This window comes from Cydia amplana, chromosome 23 (assembly GCF_948474715.1).
Source record: "Cydia amplana chromosome 23, ilCydAmpl1.1, whole genome shotgun sequence".
NCBI classification, from domain to species: Eukaryota; Metazoa; Arthropoda; class Insecta; order Lepidoptera; family Tortricidae; genus Cydia; species Cydia amplana.
In genome coordinates, this window is record NC_086091.1 from 1,440,475 (window position 1) to 1,458,093 (window position 17,619).

General features: G+C 39.4%; 1 protein-coding gene across 1 annotated transcript in view; it reads left to right on the forward strand.

Moving 5' to 3' along the window:
- Nucleotides 1-17,619, forward strand: part of LOC134658853 (ryanodine receptor) — a 245,694-nt gene that overhangs the window by 179,589 nt on the left and 48,486 nt on the right. The window contains exons 79-93 of the mRNA XM_063514524.1: nt 102-246; nt 1,174-1,286; nt 2,383-2,454; nt 2,657-2,815; nt 3,644-3,747; nt 5,689-5,812; nt 6,666-6,778; nt 7,920-8,013; nt 8,557-8,685; nt 9,847-9,987; nt 11,880-12,059; nt 12,995-13,115; nt 13,960-14,070; nt 15,373-15,500; nt 16,650-16,780. Coding sequence (XP_063370594.1) covers nt 102-246; nt 1,174-1,286; nt 2,383-2,454; nt 2,657-2,815; nt 3,644-3,747; nt 5,689-5,812; nt 6,666-6,778; nt 7,920-8,013; nt 8,557-8,685; nt 9,847-9,987; nt 11,880-12,059; nt 12,995-13,115; nt 13,960-14,070; nt 15,373-15,500; nt 16,650-16,780 — 1,865 coding nt within the window. The remainder of the gene's footprint in view (nt 1-101; nt 247-1,173; nt 1,287-2,382; nt 2,455-2,656; nt 2,816-3,643; nt 3,748-5,688; nt 5,813-6,665; nt 6,779-7,919; nt 8,014-8,556; nt 8,686-9,846; nt 9,988-11,879; nt 12,060-12,994; nt 13,116-13,959; nt 14,071-15,372; nt 15,501-16,649; nt 16,781-17,619) is intronic.

Genomic DNA, 17,619 nt, shown 5'->3' on the forward strand with positions numbered 1-17,619 from the left:
AACACATAGCAAAGTCTTAACAGATAAATCTACATAAACATTGAAATTCTATAGGTTAGCGTTATATTTTCTTAACTTTTATATAAATGTATTTATTTCAGTCTTCAACGGACGACACGTCACAAGTGGAGTCTCAGATCCAAGAAGACTGGCAGCTGTTAGTCCGTGACATCTACTCGTTCTATCCGCTGCTCATCAAATACGTGGATCTGCAGAGGAACCACTGGCTCAGAAACAATGTCAACGGTGAGTGACAGATTAGATATCTATAGATCTTTACTGACCAAAGCGAGATCTTAGAATCAACAATTGATCGGTTAAATCGACGAAGTGTAGTGAAGCAAGTTTCATGTTTGTGTCCCAAGTATTTCTTTCATGATTTCTATTTATATTACTGTATTGCAGGGAAGTGGTAGATTTTTTGAAATAGCATATTATGGCCACTTGTGCAAAAAAGGGATATTTTTATTTGTTTATTTTTAAATGACGGACATAATTGAAACAATAATTAACCCGGATCTTCAATAAGGCCGTATAAGGTCTGAGGAACAGCTTGTAGTCAAAAAGTCATTTTGGCGAACTCATATAGCCCAAATGAAGTAGTTAAATACAGTTTTCACCTCAGTAGCTCGAACAAGGGTACTTTGCTACTTAAAAACAGTGAGCAAAATCGCATTTTTTAAGTAGCAAAGTACCCTTGTTCGAGCTGCTGAGGTGAAAATTTAATTGTTGGTATATCTTAAGAAAACATGAATGAATAGAGGTAAGTGATGAAGAAGGAATACATTTTTCGGGTTCTCTAATATGTTCTCACTGCTGAGGTGAAAAATGTTGTGTACTACACGAGATCAAAGTTATTTACATCTCGTGCGCTTTTGAGTCCCTTACTACGCTCAAGATTCTAAATTAGATTCACTCGCTACGCTCGTGAATCTATTATAGAATCTTTCGCTTGCACGGGACTCAAAATAAGCACTCGAAGAAATATCAAACTTTGATCTCTTGTTGTACAAATAACTATTGTTCGATCGTTGATATTTCATTGACCATCAGTACGCTTTATTCCAACGAGATAGGGCTACCAGGCTAAGCGGTATATTACAATGTATTGCTGATTTTATTACTATTGAGTTTTAGAATGTTTACTAATGGTATCTTCATTTCTGTAAACAGAGGCTGAGGAGCTATACAACCACGTTGCAGAGATATTCAACATATGGTCCAAGAGTCAGTACTTCCTAAAGGAGGAACAGAACTTCATATCTGCCAACGAGATTGATAACATGGTAAGATATCCACTTATTTTATCAATAGATTGAATAAAGTACCTCTCGAAACACGTTATTTTTCTGAATGGGTTTATCTCAAACGCTCCGTTTATACAGTACCCGATTTGGTCTTGCATTCTCGTCAGATACCTACTTACGCCCAAAATATATCTACTTGATCTTATGCCGGTCATGCATTGGCTTATACAGTCACAAGATACATTGTTCCTCGCGTACAGACGCTGCATAAATCATCTGTCAAGATTTTAAAGGTCTCATGATAGAAATATGAACCCCTAACCAATAGACATTCGTTAGTAGAGTCAGGATTCTAAATTACGTTGCTGTTGTAAAGTTATCTGACCCATTTCTCTTAACACTGTAAAAAACCGGCCAAGTGCGAGTCGGACTCGCGCACGGAGGGTTCCGCACCATCAACAAAAAATAGAGCAATACATGCAAAAAAAACAAGCAAAAAAACGGTCAGCCATCCATGTACTGACCCCGCCCGACGTTGCTTAACTTCGGTCAAAAATCACGTTTGTTGTATGGGAGCCCCGCTTAAATCTTTATTTTATTCTGTTTTTAGTATTTGTTGTTATAGTGGCAACAGAAATACATAATCTGTGAAAATTTCAACTGTCTATCACGGTTCGTGAGATACAGCCTGGTGACAGACGGACTGACGGACGGACGGACGGACGGACGGACGGACGGACGGACAGCGGAGTCTTAGTAACCCGTTTTTACCCTCTGGGTACAGAACCCTAAAAACGAAAGACTAAAGAGTATACGTTAAGGCCTTAACCCGCTTTGGGAATTATCTATATCGGAATCCCTAAAATATTTTATCCTACTTTTGCATTCCCTAATATTGTTTGTCATAATGATCACTTGCATTTGCATTTTGCAGTCAGGGCAAGTGATTTTAGGACAAACGTTGTTAGGGATTGCGAGGGAGACCCCTTTGGGACACCGGCCACCGTGAGAACTATTATAGTCGTTTTCCTCAACCACAGTATGACGGCTATGCCCGATACTAAGACGTATGATATCCAGACGAATGCCATATACAATAATCAGCTTTCACTGACTTTTCTTTTTCCTTTCATAGGTGCTGATCATGCCTACGGCCAGTAGAAGGGTGACCACGGTTGTTGACGGGGCACCACAGGGCGGTGGAAAGGTAATTTTCTATCTTAATAAAAATAGGTTTTTTTATACCACATCGGTGGCAAACAAGCATACGGGCCGCCTGATGGTAAGCAGTCACCTATAGCCTATGGACGGTGAATAGGTAATGTAAAAATTCGTTGAGATACCAATTCTTTTCACTTACCCGTAAAACTACAGCAACAGCCTAGTAACCATATACTTTTTAATTATAGAAAAAGAAGAAACATCGCGATAAGAAACGAGACAAGGATAAGGAAGTACAGGCGTCCTTGATGGTTGCCTGTCTGAAACGTCTCCTGCCGGTCGGACTTAACCTATTCGCTGGACGAGAGCAAGAACTGGTTCAACACTGCAAGGATCGTTTCCTCAAGGTAAAAATCACTACATAGTATAAAACAAAGTCGCTTCCCGCTGTCTGTCTGCCCCTCTGTATGCTTAACCTCTCAACTTCCACGTGTGACGTCACCCATAAGCGTTCTGGCTCATATATGAGCCGTGGTATCTGACAAGTTAAATCTTTAAAACTAGGTACGCAACGAACTTTGATGCGGGTTTTTTAAATTGATAAGAGTGATTCAAGAGGAAGGTTTATGTATAATTTGTTAACCCGTGCAAAGCCGGGGCGGGTCGCTAGTGTTACATATAATAGAGATTCTGGCAACTGTCAGACTAGTAGCAAACAGGCGATTACTGGATGATTCTACGTTAAACGGGGGATTTAAATAGACCCGGGTATGCCCTTTAACAGACTATAAGAAAGGCAAACTACTGAACCATCGTCTCGCTCGAATAGAGCTGGCCTTCTGGAGAAGCATTTATATCTTGTAACACCTATACTTATCTAAGGACCGTACAATATCTATACGTGACTCCATAAGTCCATACTTTGATGATTGGTCTGGCCTAGTGGGTAGTGACCCTGCCTGTGAATCCGCAGTCCTGGGTTCGAATCCCGGTAAGGGCATTTATTTGTGTGATGAGCACAGATATTTGTTCCTGAGTCTTGGATGTTTTCTATGTATTTATGTATTTATATAGGTGTTATATATCGATGTCTGAGTACCCACAACACAAGCCTTCTTGAGCTTACTGTGGGACTTAGTCAATCTGTATAAGAATATCGTATAATATTGATTTATTAATTTATTATTATTTATTTATTTTATAGTTTGTTAATCGTACCTATACTTTCTTTACAGAAAATGTCTGAACAAGACGTGGCAGAGTTCGCAAAAATACAGCTCACCCTGCCTGACAAAATCGATCCTGCGGACGAGATGTCCTGGCAACACTACTTGTACAGGTAAATAGTGGTTTTGTTTAATAAAGCGGTTCCATAACCGGTTAAAAAAAGCTTTTCTGAATGTTTTGTAAAATATTGGTTAGTGAATTTGTTCTCGGTTTTCTAAAACCGGATAATTGACTGGTTGAGTTTTTTTCGGTAAAATAAAAAAAAATGCTTTTTGAAATATTTTAGCTAAATATTTATAAGGCAATGAGAAGCCTCTAGTTGAGGTACCATACATAAAGAATTTTTCAATGAAATAAGGTTGACCAATATGGTTAGTTTAGCGTGTTGCCGTTAGTATCTAAAATACCGGTTTAATGGTGTAAATGTTTCCACCATTTTTCTGCTCAATTCAACAGTCGACAGCTATTATTAAGTAACCGGTCTTTTATTTAATGTGTAGGTAAATAAACTGCCAATCAATTATTAAAACCGGTTTCCTAAAAATAACCGGTTTCCGATCCAAGGTTTGTACCATCCAAATTGAAAAATAGAATCTCAAATCCGTTATTTTCCTTTAGTTAGATTTGAATTGTATAAAATTGACGCACATAACTTACGTTTGCAGACGGCTTGATAAAGTCGGCCCCAAGTAAGACAGTATTATAGAATGTAGATTTATAGGTTACGTATTATTCATAAAACTTTACGGGCCTGATTCAGTTAAATTATGTTTTATCCCTTTCTTACAAATACATAAGTCAAAATGACAGATAAGGACGAACGATTATTAGCTAATTGAGGTTTGTAGCGCGTTTATGAATAAGGTGGGTAATAGTTAAAATTTAACTCCATTTAAACCTACGATATTTTCATGTTGTGGTTGTAGTTGTAAATTTCGTCGTATTAGTTGGTAGGTATTAGTTACATGTTGTGTCGTATTAGAGTAAATGTTGCTATGAGTATTTAGTTCAATTGCATTACGTTTGTGTCTATATAGCTTTAAATTAGGATTATATATGAATACTACGCGTAAATTAGAGCAATATAAAAGCAAATTTGACAGCTAAATAAGATGGCTCTGTAACTTATATGATAGATTACTAGCGTTTGCAAATTAATTTACTACTTTTCGGGGAGCCTACGTAGTGATCTACCTTAGCTGTCAAATATGTGGGTAGGATATTTTATTTCACTTCACGAGTCTTAATATTTCCGTGCTTCGAGCAACACCGGGAAGGGAGTCGGCATTCACACTATTTCCCCTCTGCCGAAGTACATGGCATGCGTGTTGTGACTTGTGACTCATCCTTACACAAAAAGAGATCTAGGTGTGCAAGATTTGTCATTGACGCGTGTCATTTTCTATGTAGGTATTTGTGCCTGTGCAGTGTGCACGTTTCCCCCGCAAGAAATAGCAGAACGATTTGTACAGTCAGCAGCAATAGTTGCTAAGCTGCCGAGGTGTTTAAAATTACCTTGACACGCTCTTATTCTCTTAACAATAAAGTCGCGTCAAGATAATTTTGAACACCTCGCCCGCTTAGCAACTATTGCTGCTGACTGTACGGTAAGATATCGCTTAGGCTCCTCCCTTCCGACGTGTCGGAAACCGGTGTTGCTCGAAATTTCCTTGTCTCTAGTAAAACAACTTTAATAAGATTAAATTCATATAGGTCATCATCTTCCTCGCGTTGTCCCGGCATTTTGCCACGGCTCATGGGAGCCTGGGGTCCGCTTGGCAACTAATAAATTGAAATTCATATCATAATGTTATTGACTTAGTGTAAGGCCTGAGTGGACGCTCTTGTTGTGCGTGCAGCGGGGCGGGGCGTGCGGCGTGCATGTTAAACAAATGCGCACGTATAGGAGCGGCCTTAGTGCACGCTGCTCACATCACGCGTGAGCCCACAGCCACGCTGCACGCGTCGCCGAGCGAGCGTCCACTCAGGCCTTAGTGTAAGGCCTGAGTGGACGCTCGAAGCGGAGCGTTACACTTGTGTTTTTTTTCTGTAGCAAACTAGGTTCGAAAAGCAAAGCGGCGGTGGCAGACAACACAGCGGAGACGAAAGCCAAGATCATTGATGACACTGTGGAAAGAATAGTCGCTATGAGCAAAGTACTTTTCGGATTGCATATGGTAAGTTATTATTTGTAAACCTACTCATTAACTAACCTAAAGCGACATCTAGCCTCCATAGACTAGGAATCCTCTAGACGGAGATTAGAGCAATTATTTCATGAAACCGTTGCTGCCAAAAATACTGGGGTGCGGGGGACGAGGTGAGCGAGTCCCGTGCCGTGATTGGTCCGGACAAAGACACGGACGTCACACAAAGACACTTTGACTCGAAAATGGAGTAAAAGTACCGTATATTTGTGGCAGAGGGGGTAGCGCTACTATGCTCAGTCTGGAGGATATCTTGTCTGTGCTAGCCTCGTACCGCGCACCATACAAAATTATAGCCATGGAAGTTTGAATCTTGTTGTATTTTCAATTGGCTTGAATTTCATTTGGTCTACTTTCTTATTAATTAAGGTTGACATTCCATCGCAACTGAGTGAATGTACATTGGGCGGCACGAGGCTAGAGTGAGTTTAGCGTAAAAAAAAACTTTGGAATAAAATCGTTATTAAAAATATGATTGTCTCATAAGAAGGCAATATTTTTTTACAAAATGTTTTTATGTAGGTATCTACTTATTTTTTTATATGGATGCTGATCCCAGTAAAACATTTAATTTCCTACCTGTTTTCTGATTCTATCTTTAGTAAATTTAGTTATTCTAAAACTGTTTCTATTTTCAGTTGTGCAATAAATATTTCTGTCTTAACAACTTGTTTGGTAGTAACACCAAAAGTACCTTTTTCTTTATTTTTCAATAAGTTCGGAATACTTATACATTTTTATTTTTCGTTTTTTTTTTACTATTTTTACTAAGAATTTGTTAATTTTATTTTATTTATTTATTTGTATCGATTACCCTCCCTAGATCGACCATCCTCAACAAATGAGTAAGAACGTATACCGCTCTGTGGTATCTATTCAGCGGAAGCGCGCCGTCATCGCTTGCTTCAGATGTCTTTCCTTACACTCTCTCACAAGGTCCTTATGTTTATAGTTTTAAGGGTGATTATTGTGTGGCGTTGCGTGAACTATGACTATAATACTCAGTTTGTTCTTAACAATGTGGAACGTTGAAATTTCTACCGTGTGCCTATAGCTTTAAGGATGATTATTATCTTATTAACTAGATTTATTGTTGTTTTTCGTTGTTGTGTTTTATTTTTCGTTGTCTTAGCCTTTAACTTAACCACTTAGCTTAGTGTTTACTGTTAGAGATTTTTATACACAAATCTGATTTAAAATAAGACAAAAAAATACATCTGCCATCTTGTTCCACTCAGATAAAAAAATGTATTCGGATTATAGTTTTCTATTAGCGATATAAGTCCCCACCCGAATTCAGCGGCGGTAGCAAGGTCGCATTTTTATCGCTTGTCCCCATGCCTGCCACGTTCTAACAAGTGTGTAAGTGCGAAAGTGACGGACATAGTGACAGGCGATAAAATTGAACAATGCTGCCCGCAGTTCCGTTATTTTTAGTAGGTAACCCAAAAACAATAGCCTAAAGGCCCAGCCATACAAACGAAACATCCAACATTTGAACCTAAATTGCAGGAAATAGAGTTGATTTTGCGTTGTTCGAAAATTGAACGGTACAAAGCAAAAGCGACTCTGTTCCAATTGAACATGGTTTAAATTACATCGAACTGAATAGGTACTGTAGGTAGGACCTTGGGCTTTAGGAGGATAGTTATCTTCGGGTTTTCTGCATGTATTTTACTAAATAACATCTCTAACAGCCCATGCTCTTGCACGCTGCCCGGACTAACAGGCTACCAAGCCGGCCCCCCGATGCGATAACTGGAAGAGATTGCTTTGTGCGGCAAGGAAGCGCGCCGCCGTCGCCTGTCTGCGGTCGCAGCATCTTTATAAGATGAGTCGGTGTGTTGGGTTTGATCTAATAATAACGTAATTCAACTTAAATAAACTTTTGAGGCTCTCTGAAATTCCTAAAACGGCTGATTCCGAACTCGAAAACTACTGAACTGATTTTCAATGATTATTGAGGAGGGTTAGGTGTACAATTTGTTAAGGTTTTGCGACCTGTTTGTTTTTAGACCTGTGCGAAGCCGGGGCGGGTCGCTAGTGTTTACTAAAGTTTATCTTTTATTTTGAACAGGCATCGAGCTTGCAATATATTCGCAAGAACCTACTACGAACTATGGTTGGAAGAAGAAAACATTGGACAAGAGGTCATGATAGAAGATTTGACGGTAAGTTTATTTGTGTATATAAATAGGTAGGTAATAATTTATCGTTCATGAATAAAATATTATATTTCGGAGTCCATTTAACCTTTTCGACGCCGTGTCAAACACAAAAGCTGTCACGCTGACGCCACGTCACCGAAGTGTCAAAACTGAAATTGAACTTTTTGCATATGCACGTAGGTCTATGTGGCTCTGTGGTCTGTGACCGATTAATCGGTCTTTGGCGTTGAACTTACGGTGCGGATATATCGGTCATTGGCGTCCAAAAGGTTAAAATAGGTACTCTTTTTACCTCTGACTTCGGCATAGTCAAAAGCATAAAAAAATGATAGACTTAGCTGTCGCATAATTAATGTAAAGCGCCATCTACTTCAGCCTTAAAAGTTGCAGCTACGATGTTTTACGCCAGATAAGAATATCCATGATTAACTTTGATTCACATCGCGAATTTTATCAATTAATTAAACTTTTATTGATAAAATGGAAGCATTTTACTTTGAATTAAATCTGAATCTTACGTCGCTTAAAATAGAGTGCACATTCCAGCAATCATTCGAAGACGCAGAACTGAAAAAGAGCGACGTGGTGGAAGAGGAAGGCAAACCGGACCCTCTCACTCAGCTGGTCACCACTTTCTGCAGAGGAGCTATGACTGAGAGATCCGGTGCTTTGCAGGTAAAGATTAAATGACTGTCATTATACATGGTCAAGCAGATCTTGTCAGTAGAAAAAGGCGGCAAATTTGAAAAAACCGGCCAAGTGCGAGTCGGACTCGCGCACGGAGGGTTCCGCACCATCAACAAAAAATAGAGCAAAACAAGCAAAAAACGGTCACCCATCCAAGTACTGACCCCGCCCGACGTCGCTTAACTTCGGTCAAAAATCACGTTTGTTGTATGGGAGCCCCACTTGAATCTGTATTTTATTCTGTTTTTAGTATTTGTTGTTATAGCGGCAACAGAAATACATCATCTGTGAAAATTTCAACTGTCTAGCTATCACGGTTCGTGAGATACAGCCTGGTGACAGACGGACGGACGGACGGACAGCGGAGTTCTAGTAATAGGGTCCCGTTTTTACCCTTTGGGTACGGAACCCTAAAAATGTAGGCGCGAAGGGGTATCGTTCCATAGAAAATTTGAATTTTGCGCCTTTTTTACTGACAAGATTTGCTTGACCAACTTTATTACAATAACTTGACAAAACAGTTTTCGTCAGCAGTTTCACTAAATCTAATGTCGCTTTCTGAGAGTAAATACGCGAGCTAGTTATGATAATAAATATTTAAATAGTCGTTTTGTATTTAATACAAGTAGGGCTGTAATATTTGAAGAGTTTCCTCAATTTATCCAGATCCCTTAACATACTTTTTTATCAAATAATCGGTCAAACCATATGCGGGAAATCGGGGAACACATAGTCAAGGAATTTGATTTCTGTTCCAATTTTCACAGTTGCAGTGATAATCTCTATGAATTCCGCTAGGGATCTCATATTAAATTTATCGTCAATGCGGCAAGGTATAGATCCCGTTATCTTGACGCACTGACATTGCTTTTTCCATTGGTCGATTAAAATAACATTCCCGCTCTACGGAAAAGCAATGTCAGTGCGACAAAATAGCGGGGTCTAGCAAGGTACGAAGTAGTACAAAATTCGTAGGGACATAGTATTAGGAAATGCTAAAACAGAAACAAAAATGCGGACAAATACTTTTAGGCACTTTAGAAAACTAAGCACCTATTGCCAAACTCTTGTATATTCGGAGCGTCTGAAAAACTTAAATACAATAAATAGTTTTTCGACCTTTTTCACATACAAATGTCGAATTTCCAGGAGGATCCCCTATACATGTCGTACGCGCACATAATTGCGAAGTCCTGCGGCGAGGAGGAAGAGGAGGGGGGTGGGGAAGAGGAGGAGGGGGGAGGGGAGGCGGAGGCGGCCGGGGAAGAGGAGAGCAAAGCCAGTATACATGTGAGTTTCATTTCATTTCATTTCATTTCATTTATTCAGTCACAATTTACATTGTATTAGAACAAATTAAATTATTTTCAGAAAATATTTTAACTTGTTTTTATTTCAAGTAGACACACTACTATAAATTATAAACTTTGAATAAATGTCATATACTAAGAAAAAGTGACCAAGGCCAAGGCACAAGGCACAAGGTTTATTCAAAGTTTATAATTTATAGTAGTGTGTCTACTTGAAATAAAAACAAATTAAAATATTTTCTGAAAATAATTTAATTTGTTCTAATACATCGATTGGCAGCGCCATCTCTCTCGCTAACTCGGTATCACCTGAGATGATCCAGTTAGAAAGGTCGAACCATACTGTTTTACCTTAGAGGTGGCCAGGGGGCGCCATAAGCCTTCAGTAAGAAGTGCATATACTTGGAAAAATTCGACCTATGCCGCTGTGGCCCGGTGGCCGAATGGCTCAGGCACCTGCCGCGATAGCAGAGGACGCTGGTTCGATTCCAGCCTGGGGCACTGGAGGCCTTGGTCACTTTTTCTTAGTATATGACATTTATTCAAAGTTTACAATTTACATTGTATATGAATATAAATTATAATTTAAATTAAAAATTTAAATAAAAAATAAATAAAAAATAAAAATAAAACTTAAATAATATCATGCAACTATAACAATTATTTACAAACTTAATAATATTTACAGATACAAATAGAGTAAAACTTTCATAAAATTCATCATCATCTTCATCTTCCTCGCGTTGTCCCGGCATTTTGCCACGGCTCATGGGAGCCTGGGGTCCGCTTGGCAACTAATCCCAGTAATTGGCGTGAGCACTAGTTTTTACGAAAGCGACTGCCATCTGACCTTCCAACCAAGAGGGTAGACTAGGCCCGTATTGGGATTAGTCCGGTTTCCTCACGATGTTTTCCTTCACCGAAAAGCGACTGGTAAATATCAAACGACGTAAAACTTTCGTAAAATTGTTAGCTTATATTATCATTATCTTCCTAGCATTGAACCGGCCGACAGATAAACATACATATTATATTACCTATATATAGAATAGTTCTTTAATTTTACGTTTAAATTAAACACGTTTTGATTGTCAAACTATAAAAAAAGTGCTGGCAGAACTTTGTATTAACACGTCATTAAAATACTTGATAGTGCCTACGCCAAGTTTGGGATAAAGCATATCCGTACCATTATTTATTTATTACGTAAAAATTGAACTGTATTATAAAATTTCAAGCTTACTACTATGGATGCTTTAATGGTATGTATTGAAATAATAGATTTGATCTCAAGAGCTATTGGCGTGGTTCAGTTGGACTAAGCTAGCGCTGCAAGGTATTTACAATGACAAAGTGTAGTAATGTCATCATTAATGTTAAATTTCTATGAAAATATCAGTTTTACACTGCCTCACTTCGTTCTGCTCAAATTGGTGCAGAGTTAGCTTAAACGGACTCTTAACACTTAACGTTATACAATTACACATGCGTTACGTCTATTATCCATAAGACTATAAGGGTCGGTTGCATCAAACCACAGAATAAATAATAGTACCAGGTACAGAAGACTCGCTCTCTAACAAAACGCGTCTGTTACGATCAGCACAGATATGGCCGCTAGGTGGCGACAGCGCCACGCGCGGCTTATGGCTAGCCACCAAAATTGGTGTGGAACGGATGTACTTTTAGCTACCTGTAGCAAAGCGACGAAATCGCGGAGTGAGCCACGCCTGACCAAACTGTTTGTCTTCGTTAAAGAGTTCGTTAAATGTTATTGTATTGAGAGTTTCATAGTAACGTTGATCATCAATCTGTCAAGTACAGATGGTGCATCTGGCATTTAGACTTATGTTTCGACATTAAACATTTCAGGAGCAAGAGATGGAAAAGCAGAAGCTCCTGTTCCACCAATCCCGTCTCGCTGACCGGGGTGTAGCCGAGATGGTGCTACTACACATCTCGGCCTCCAAGGGCATCCCCAGCGACATGGTGATGAAGACACTGCAACTGGGCATCTCTATACTGCGCGGAGGCAATATTGACATACAAATGGTAATTATTTGACTAAAGTATTAGCTTTAAAAACGATATCAAAGTAATAGCCGTCATTTTCCTGGCAAAAGAGGACATGGAAATGACGATCGTCATTTACCTGGCTACAAATGGCATGTAAATGACGGTCGTCATTTGTGTGGTTTTAAATAAAAGGTAGGTATGTAAACATTGAATACGTGCCAGATTCAAAAGGCATTGCTTGTAAAGACGTTACAATTTGGCACCTACTTTGTACAAGCTTTTTTTTTAATACCACATCGGTGGCAAACAAGCATACGGGCCGCCTGATGGTAAGCAGTCACCGTAGCCTATGGACGCCTGCAACTCCAGAGGTGTAACATGCGCGTTGCCGACCTTTTTACCCTCACCCACCCTCGTTGAGCTCTGGCAACCTTACTCACCAGCAGGAACACAACACAAGAGTAGGGTCTAGTGTTATTTGGCTGCGGTTTTCTGTAAGGTGGAGGTACTTCAGTTGGGCTTTGCTTTAGATCTGGAATAACATCCGCTGTGTTGTGCCCTACCACCAGTTTAAGGACATACCCGGGTCCTTATCTAATCTAATACCTTTAAACGAGCAATTCTTGTTTATTTATTTATTTATATATATATATATATATATATATCGGGGATCTCGAAAACGGCTCTAACGATTTCGATGAAATTTGCTATACGGGGGTTTTTGGGGGCGAAAAATCGATCTAGCTAGGTCTTATCTCTGGGAAAACGCGCATTTTCGAGTTTTTATATGTTTTCCGAGCCAAGCTCGGTCACCCAGATATTATTGGTAAAGAGAGCAAGAAGCATTAAGCTAAGAGTCATTCCCCTGTTTTGAAATTTTAGTAAAACTATCATATTACCGATCGTCTTCTACATGGCTTCAATCCTTAATGGGATAATAGTTTTTAAAAGGTTTTCTTTATTTGTTTCAGGGAATGCTGAACCACCTGAAAGACAAGAAAGACGTCGGTTTCTTCACATCTATCGCTGGTCTCATGAACTCTTGCTCCGTGCTGGATTTGGACGCTTTCGAGCGGAACACCAAGGCTGAAGGTACAGTATAATAATTAGTCAGTATTTTGGCTTTTGGGAAGACTGGAAAAATGCCTCCCCCACTTTTTCCAGTCTTTCCGATCCTTTGCAGTAACGTTTTCCCGATCCTGTGCAGTCTCTGGCTATTCTTTTAAAAAGGAGTCTAACTCGTCTCGTCATAAAAAGTAGTCTAACTCGTCATGCCATCGTCGACGTGGTCCAAATCCTCGTTTTGAGCCGGACTTGCCACTGTGGCGATCTTCCCCCACATCTCACTCGGCCTTCGGCAGACATGACCAGCCCAGTCCCACTTTAGCTTGGCCGCTTGGCCCTTTTTGTTCGGGAGCGCAGCGTGGTGTTCCGGATACGATCCATTAATTTCACACATAATATACTGCGCTCCATAGCTCGTTGGCAATTTAGATTATGCGGTTACGTGATATTGCGATTTAGATTATGTTAATTAAGAGCCCATCAACGTGCACACTAACGCCACTGCTAAATAATCGTGATTATTTAAATTTAACGAAAGATATTGAAAAAAGGAGGCCGCTACATACTGTATCTTATATTAAAGTAGCTTTTGAATACATCAAACTAATTTTTATGTTGCTGGATTCGTCGATCTGTGAACTCAAAACAAAAAAGGCCGTTTTATCTTTGGACGCATAGATTGACGAATCCAGCAACATAAAAACTAAGTTGATGTATTCAAAAGGTACTTTAATACAAGATACAGTACGTAGCGGCCCCCTTTTTAGGGTTCCGTAGTTTCAATATCTTTCGTTAAATTTAAATAATCACGATTATTTAGTAGTGGCGCTAGTGTGCACGTTGATAGGCTCTTAATATCATGTTTTGACAGGTCTCGGTGTGGGTCTGGAGGGCGCGGCCGGTGAAAAGAACATGCATGACGCCGAATTCACATGTGCGCTGTTCCGTTTCATACAACTGACATGTGAAGGACACAATTTGGGTAAGCTCATTATATTAATTACTAGCGACCCGCCCCGGCTTCGCACGGGTAAACAAATTATACATTAACCTTCCTCTTGAATCACTCTATCTATAAAAAAAAACCGCATCAAAATCCGTTGCGTAGTTTTAAAGATCTAAGCCAGCCATTCTCAAAGTGTGTTCCGCGGAACCCTAGGGTTCCGCGACACCCTTGCAGGGGTTCCGCAAGAATTTAGAATAATTTGGAATAATAAAATAAGCATAATTATTATGCTTATTAATAAAAAAATACACTTCTAAAAACTATTGTTTTATTGTAGGGTTCCATCAAGTATTTCGCTTTCCAAAAGGGTTCCGTCAAAAAAAAAAGATTGAGAACCGCTGATCTAAGCATACATAGGGACAGACAGCCGGAAGCGACTTTGTTTTATACTATGTAGTGATAACTGTGTTATATAGGGATAAAATCCCCGTATCCGTCTTCCTTGAATCTTAATGTTCTGTTTTACGAACTTCATAAGGCCTTAAAAGTCTTAATAGTAACTTGAACTAGAAATAGCGTAGCATCATAACCTACTGACTGCGCCAAATAAAATCAACGGCTACTAATTAGTCAAATAAAATATTGTATCGAGAATCGATAACTTTGTAATCGATTTCCAAAAAAAAAACAAAGGATTATTTTTAAAGTGCATTCACTTTTGTTAGAAAATAGCATAACAAATTATAATGTAAAACCGTCAACTGGGGTGACTAGGGATGGCTGGGGTGAATAGGGACGAAACTTAAATTGTGATTTATCTGAGAACTTCATAAACTATTCATACACAAATTGTATCATTCGATTAAAAATAATAGTACATTTTGTATGAAACAATTTGTATGGGTCGTTTTTTAAGAAATTGTCAAATAGATCACATTTTAAGTGTGGTCCCTATCCACCCCAGTCATCCCTATTCACCTCGGTTAACGGTAACTGTTTTTCGGTTCGTCTTAGACCTATAAATAAATAAAAATAAATAAATATTAATGGACTTTTTTTTTTACACAAATTGACTAAGCCCCACGGTAAGCTCAAGAAAGCTTGCGTTGTGGGTACTCAGACAACGATATATATAATATACAAATACTTAAATACATAGAAAACAACCATGACTCAGGAACAAATATCTGTGCTCATCACACAAATAAATGCCCTTACTGGGATTCGAACCCAGGACCGCGGCTTCACAGGCAGGGTCACTACCCACTAGGCCAGACCGGTCGTACTAATATTTATGTACATAGTGTTGTAATTATAATTGTATACTGTGTTGCACAGAATGGCAGAACTACCTGCGTACCCAGGCCGGTAACACGACTACGGTCAACGTAGTCATCTGCACCGTCGACTACCTGCTGCGACTACAGGAGTCCATCATGGACTTCTACTGGCATTATTCCAGCAAGGTACGTTTCTAACAATATCAGAAAATATTTTTATCCCATTACGTCGTAAACTGAAATTTTGGAAATGCTTTTAAACAGGTTTACCTACTTTGCTAATGTTTACTCTATTATGGCATACGGCACCGATATTTGGGGTAAATCCAGAACTAGAAATGTTTGAATAGCGGCAAAATTTTCTTGGAAAAACTTATAACTTAAGATATTTTCGACGTGTCATTAAGATTCTAGTCCAGATACTCCAGATTAACGGATTCGTTCTAATTTCGCTGGTTGACAAAAAGTTATTGAGATTCACACCGAACGAATTTTGAATTTAGTAGTTGTCATATATTATAATCAACATATTCCATAGCATTTTAAGATGGGTCTAAAGCTTTGGATTCCTCCGAAAACGGTGCCGTCATATTACGGCCGCTATATAGCGTGGACTGACGTCACTAGAACGTTGTCTATGTAAACAAGATGGCGCGGTTTCCTAGACGGCGTTACGTTACGTTGATTGTCAACGTAACGTAAGATGACGGCCGTCATGACCTTGTCGATAGCTTCGTGAACGTTTTATTAGATAGCGGTGACGCCATTTTGAATAAATGACACGAGATTTGAATAAATGATTACGTACTACGATTATTTTCCTCTTCTGATGATATTTCATCCTCCAAGTAAATTATACATGATCAAGCAAATCTTGTCAGTAGGAAAAGTCGCGAAATTCAAATTTTCTATGGGACGTTATCCCATCGCGCCTACGTTTTTCAAATTTGCCGCTTTGACCTTGGTGGATGACGGTGTGTTATGACGCCGTGGTACTTTCCACATGTCGTCACTGTAAAGACGGCCGTCTTTTGCTGCCGCTATATGACGGCACCGTTTTCGGAGGAATCCAAAGCTTTAGACAATTATTGATATAATCGAATTTAAACTGTTGTCAGACATACTGTCATTGAATAATTTTACGGTTTAGACTCACTTGTTTTAAGTCACTCGCGCGACATGCTTCGGAGAGCCTTGGTCTCCTTTCTCAAGCACCAACAGTGCGAGCGCGCGAGTGACTTAAAACGAGTCTAAACCGTAAAATTATTCATTTATTGATATATTTGCATATTTTGTTTTTAGTACTGATAATGATAAATTGATAATGATGTACAGGAGCTGATAGATCCAGCGGGTAAGGCGAACTTCTTCAAGGCCATCGGAGTAGCTTCCCAAGTGTTCAACACGCTCACTGAAGTAATTCAGGGGCCTTGTACGCAGAATCAGCAGGCTTTGGCGCATTCCAGGTACGTACACACACCAACACTACTAACTGTACATCGGTGTACCTTATTACAAAAGGCATAAGGTCCACTGATGTACAGTTAACAGTGTGGGCGATGGTACAGTCAGCTGCAATAGTTGCTAAGCGGGCGAGGTGTTCAAAATGATCTTGACCCGACTTTATTATTAAGAGAATAAGGGCGCGTCAAGGTGATTTTGAACACCTCGCCCGCTTAGCAACTTCTCCTGCTCACTACCATACCTGTACAAAATTAATTGTGTCTTAATTCAATTAAAAATTTAAAACTTCAAGGTGTATATTTAGTAACTCTGGGAGTTGAGGGGCTAACAAAAAAAAGCTACAACGGTTGCACTCCGGGAGTGCCGAAAGAAGTGAAAACTCACCTCACTATGTTACCGACGCCCGGTAACACGGTACATACCTATGATACACACGATAAATTATTTAAACATAGATAAAGAGTCTTGAAAAGGAGTCCGCAACATAAATGTCAAATAACATTGAGTTTTTCTTTATTGATTTAAATGCCATTTAAATTATGAGTACTTACGGGGCACGTGATCGCCTTATACTCCCCTTACGGTCATGTGATCGCCTTACGCTGCCTCGAGTTTATCATTTTTTCCCCACCTCAAAAAGTGCCCAGCGCCGCTTAAGAAGTTTTCACTTCAAAAAAAACCTAAATATTCTGACACAGGCACAGACAATCCAACCTCTAGACATAGCATAGTCGCGCTACCCCCTCTGCCACACATACGGTAGTTTTACTCCATCTTCGAGTCAATCCCGTGCCGTGATTGGTCCGTGTCTTTGAACGGACCAATCACGGCACGGGATTCG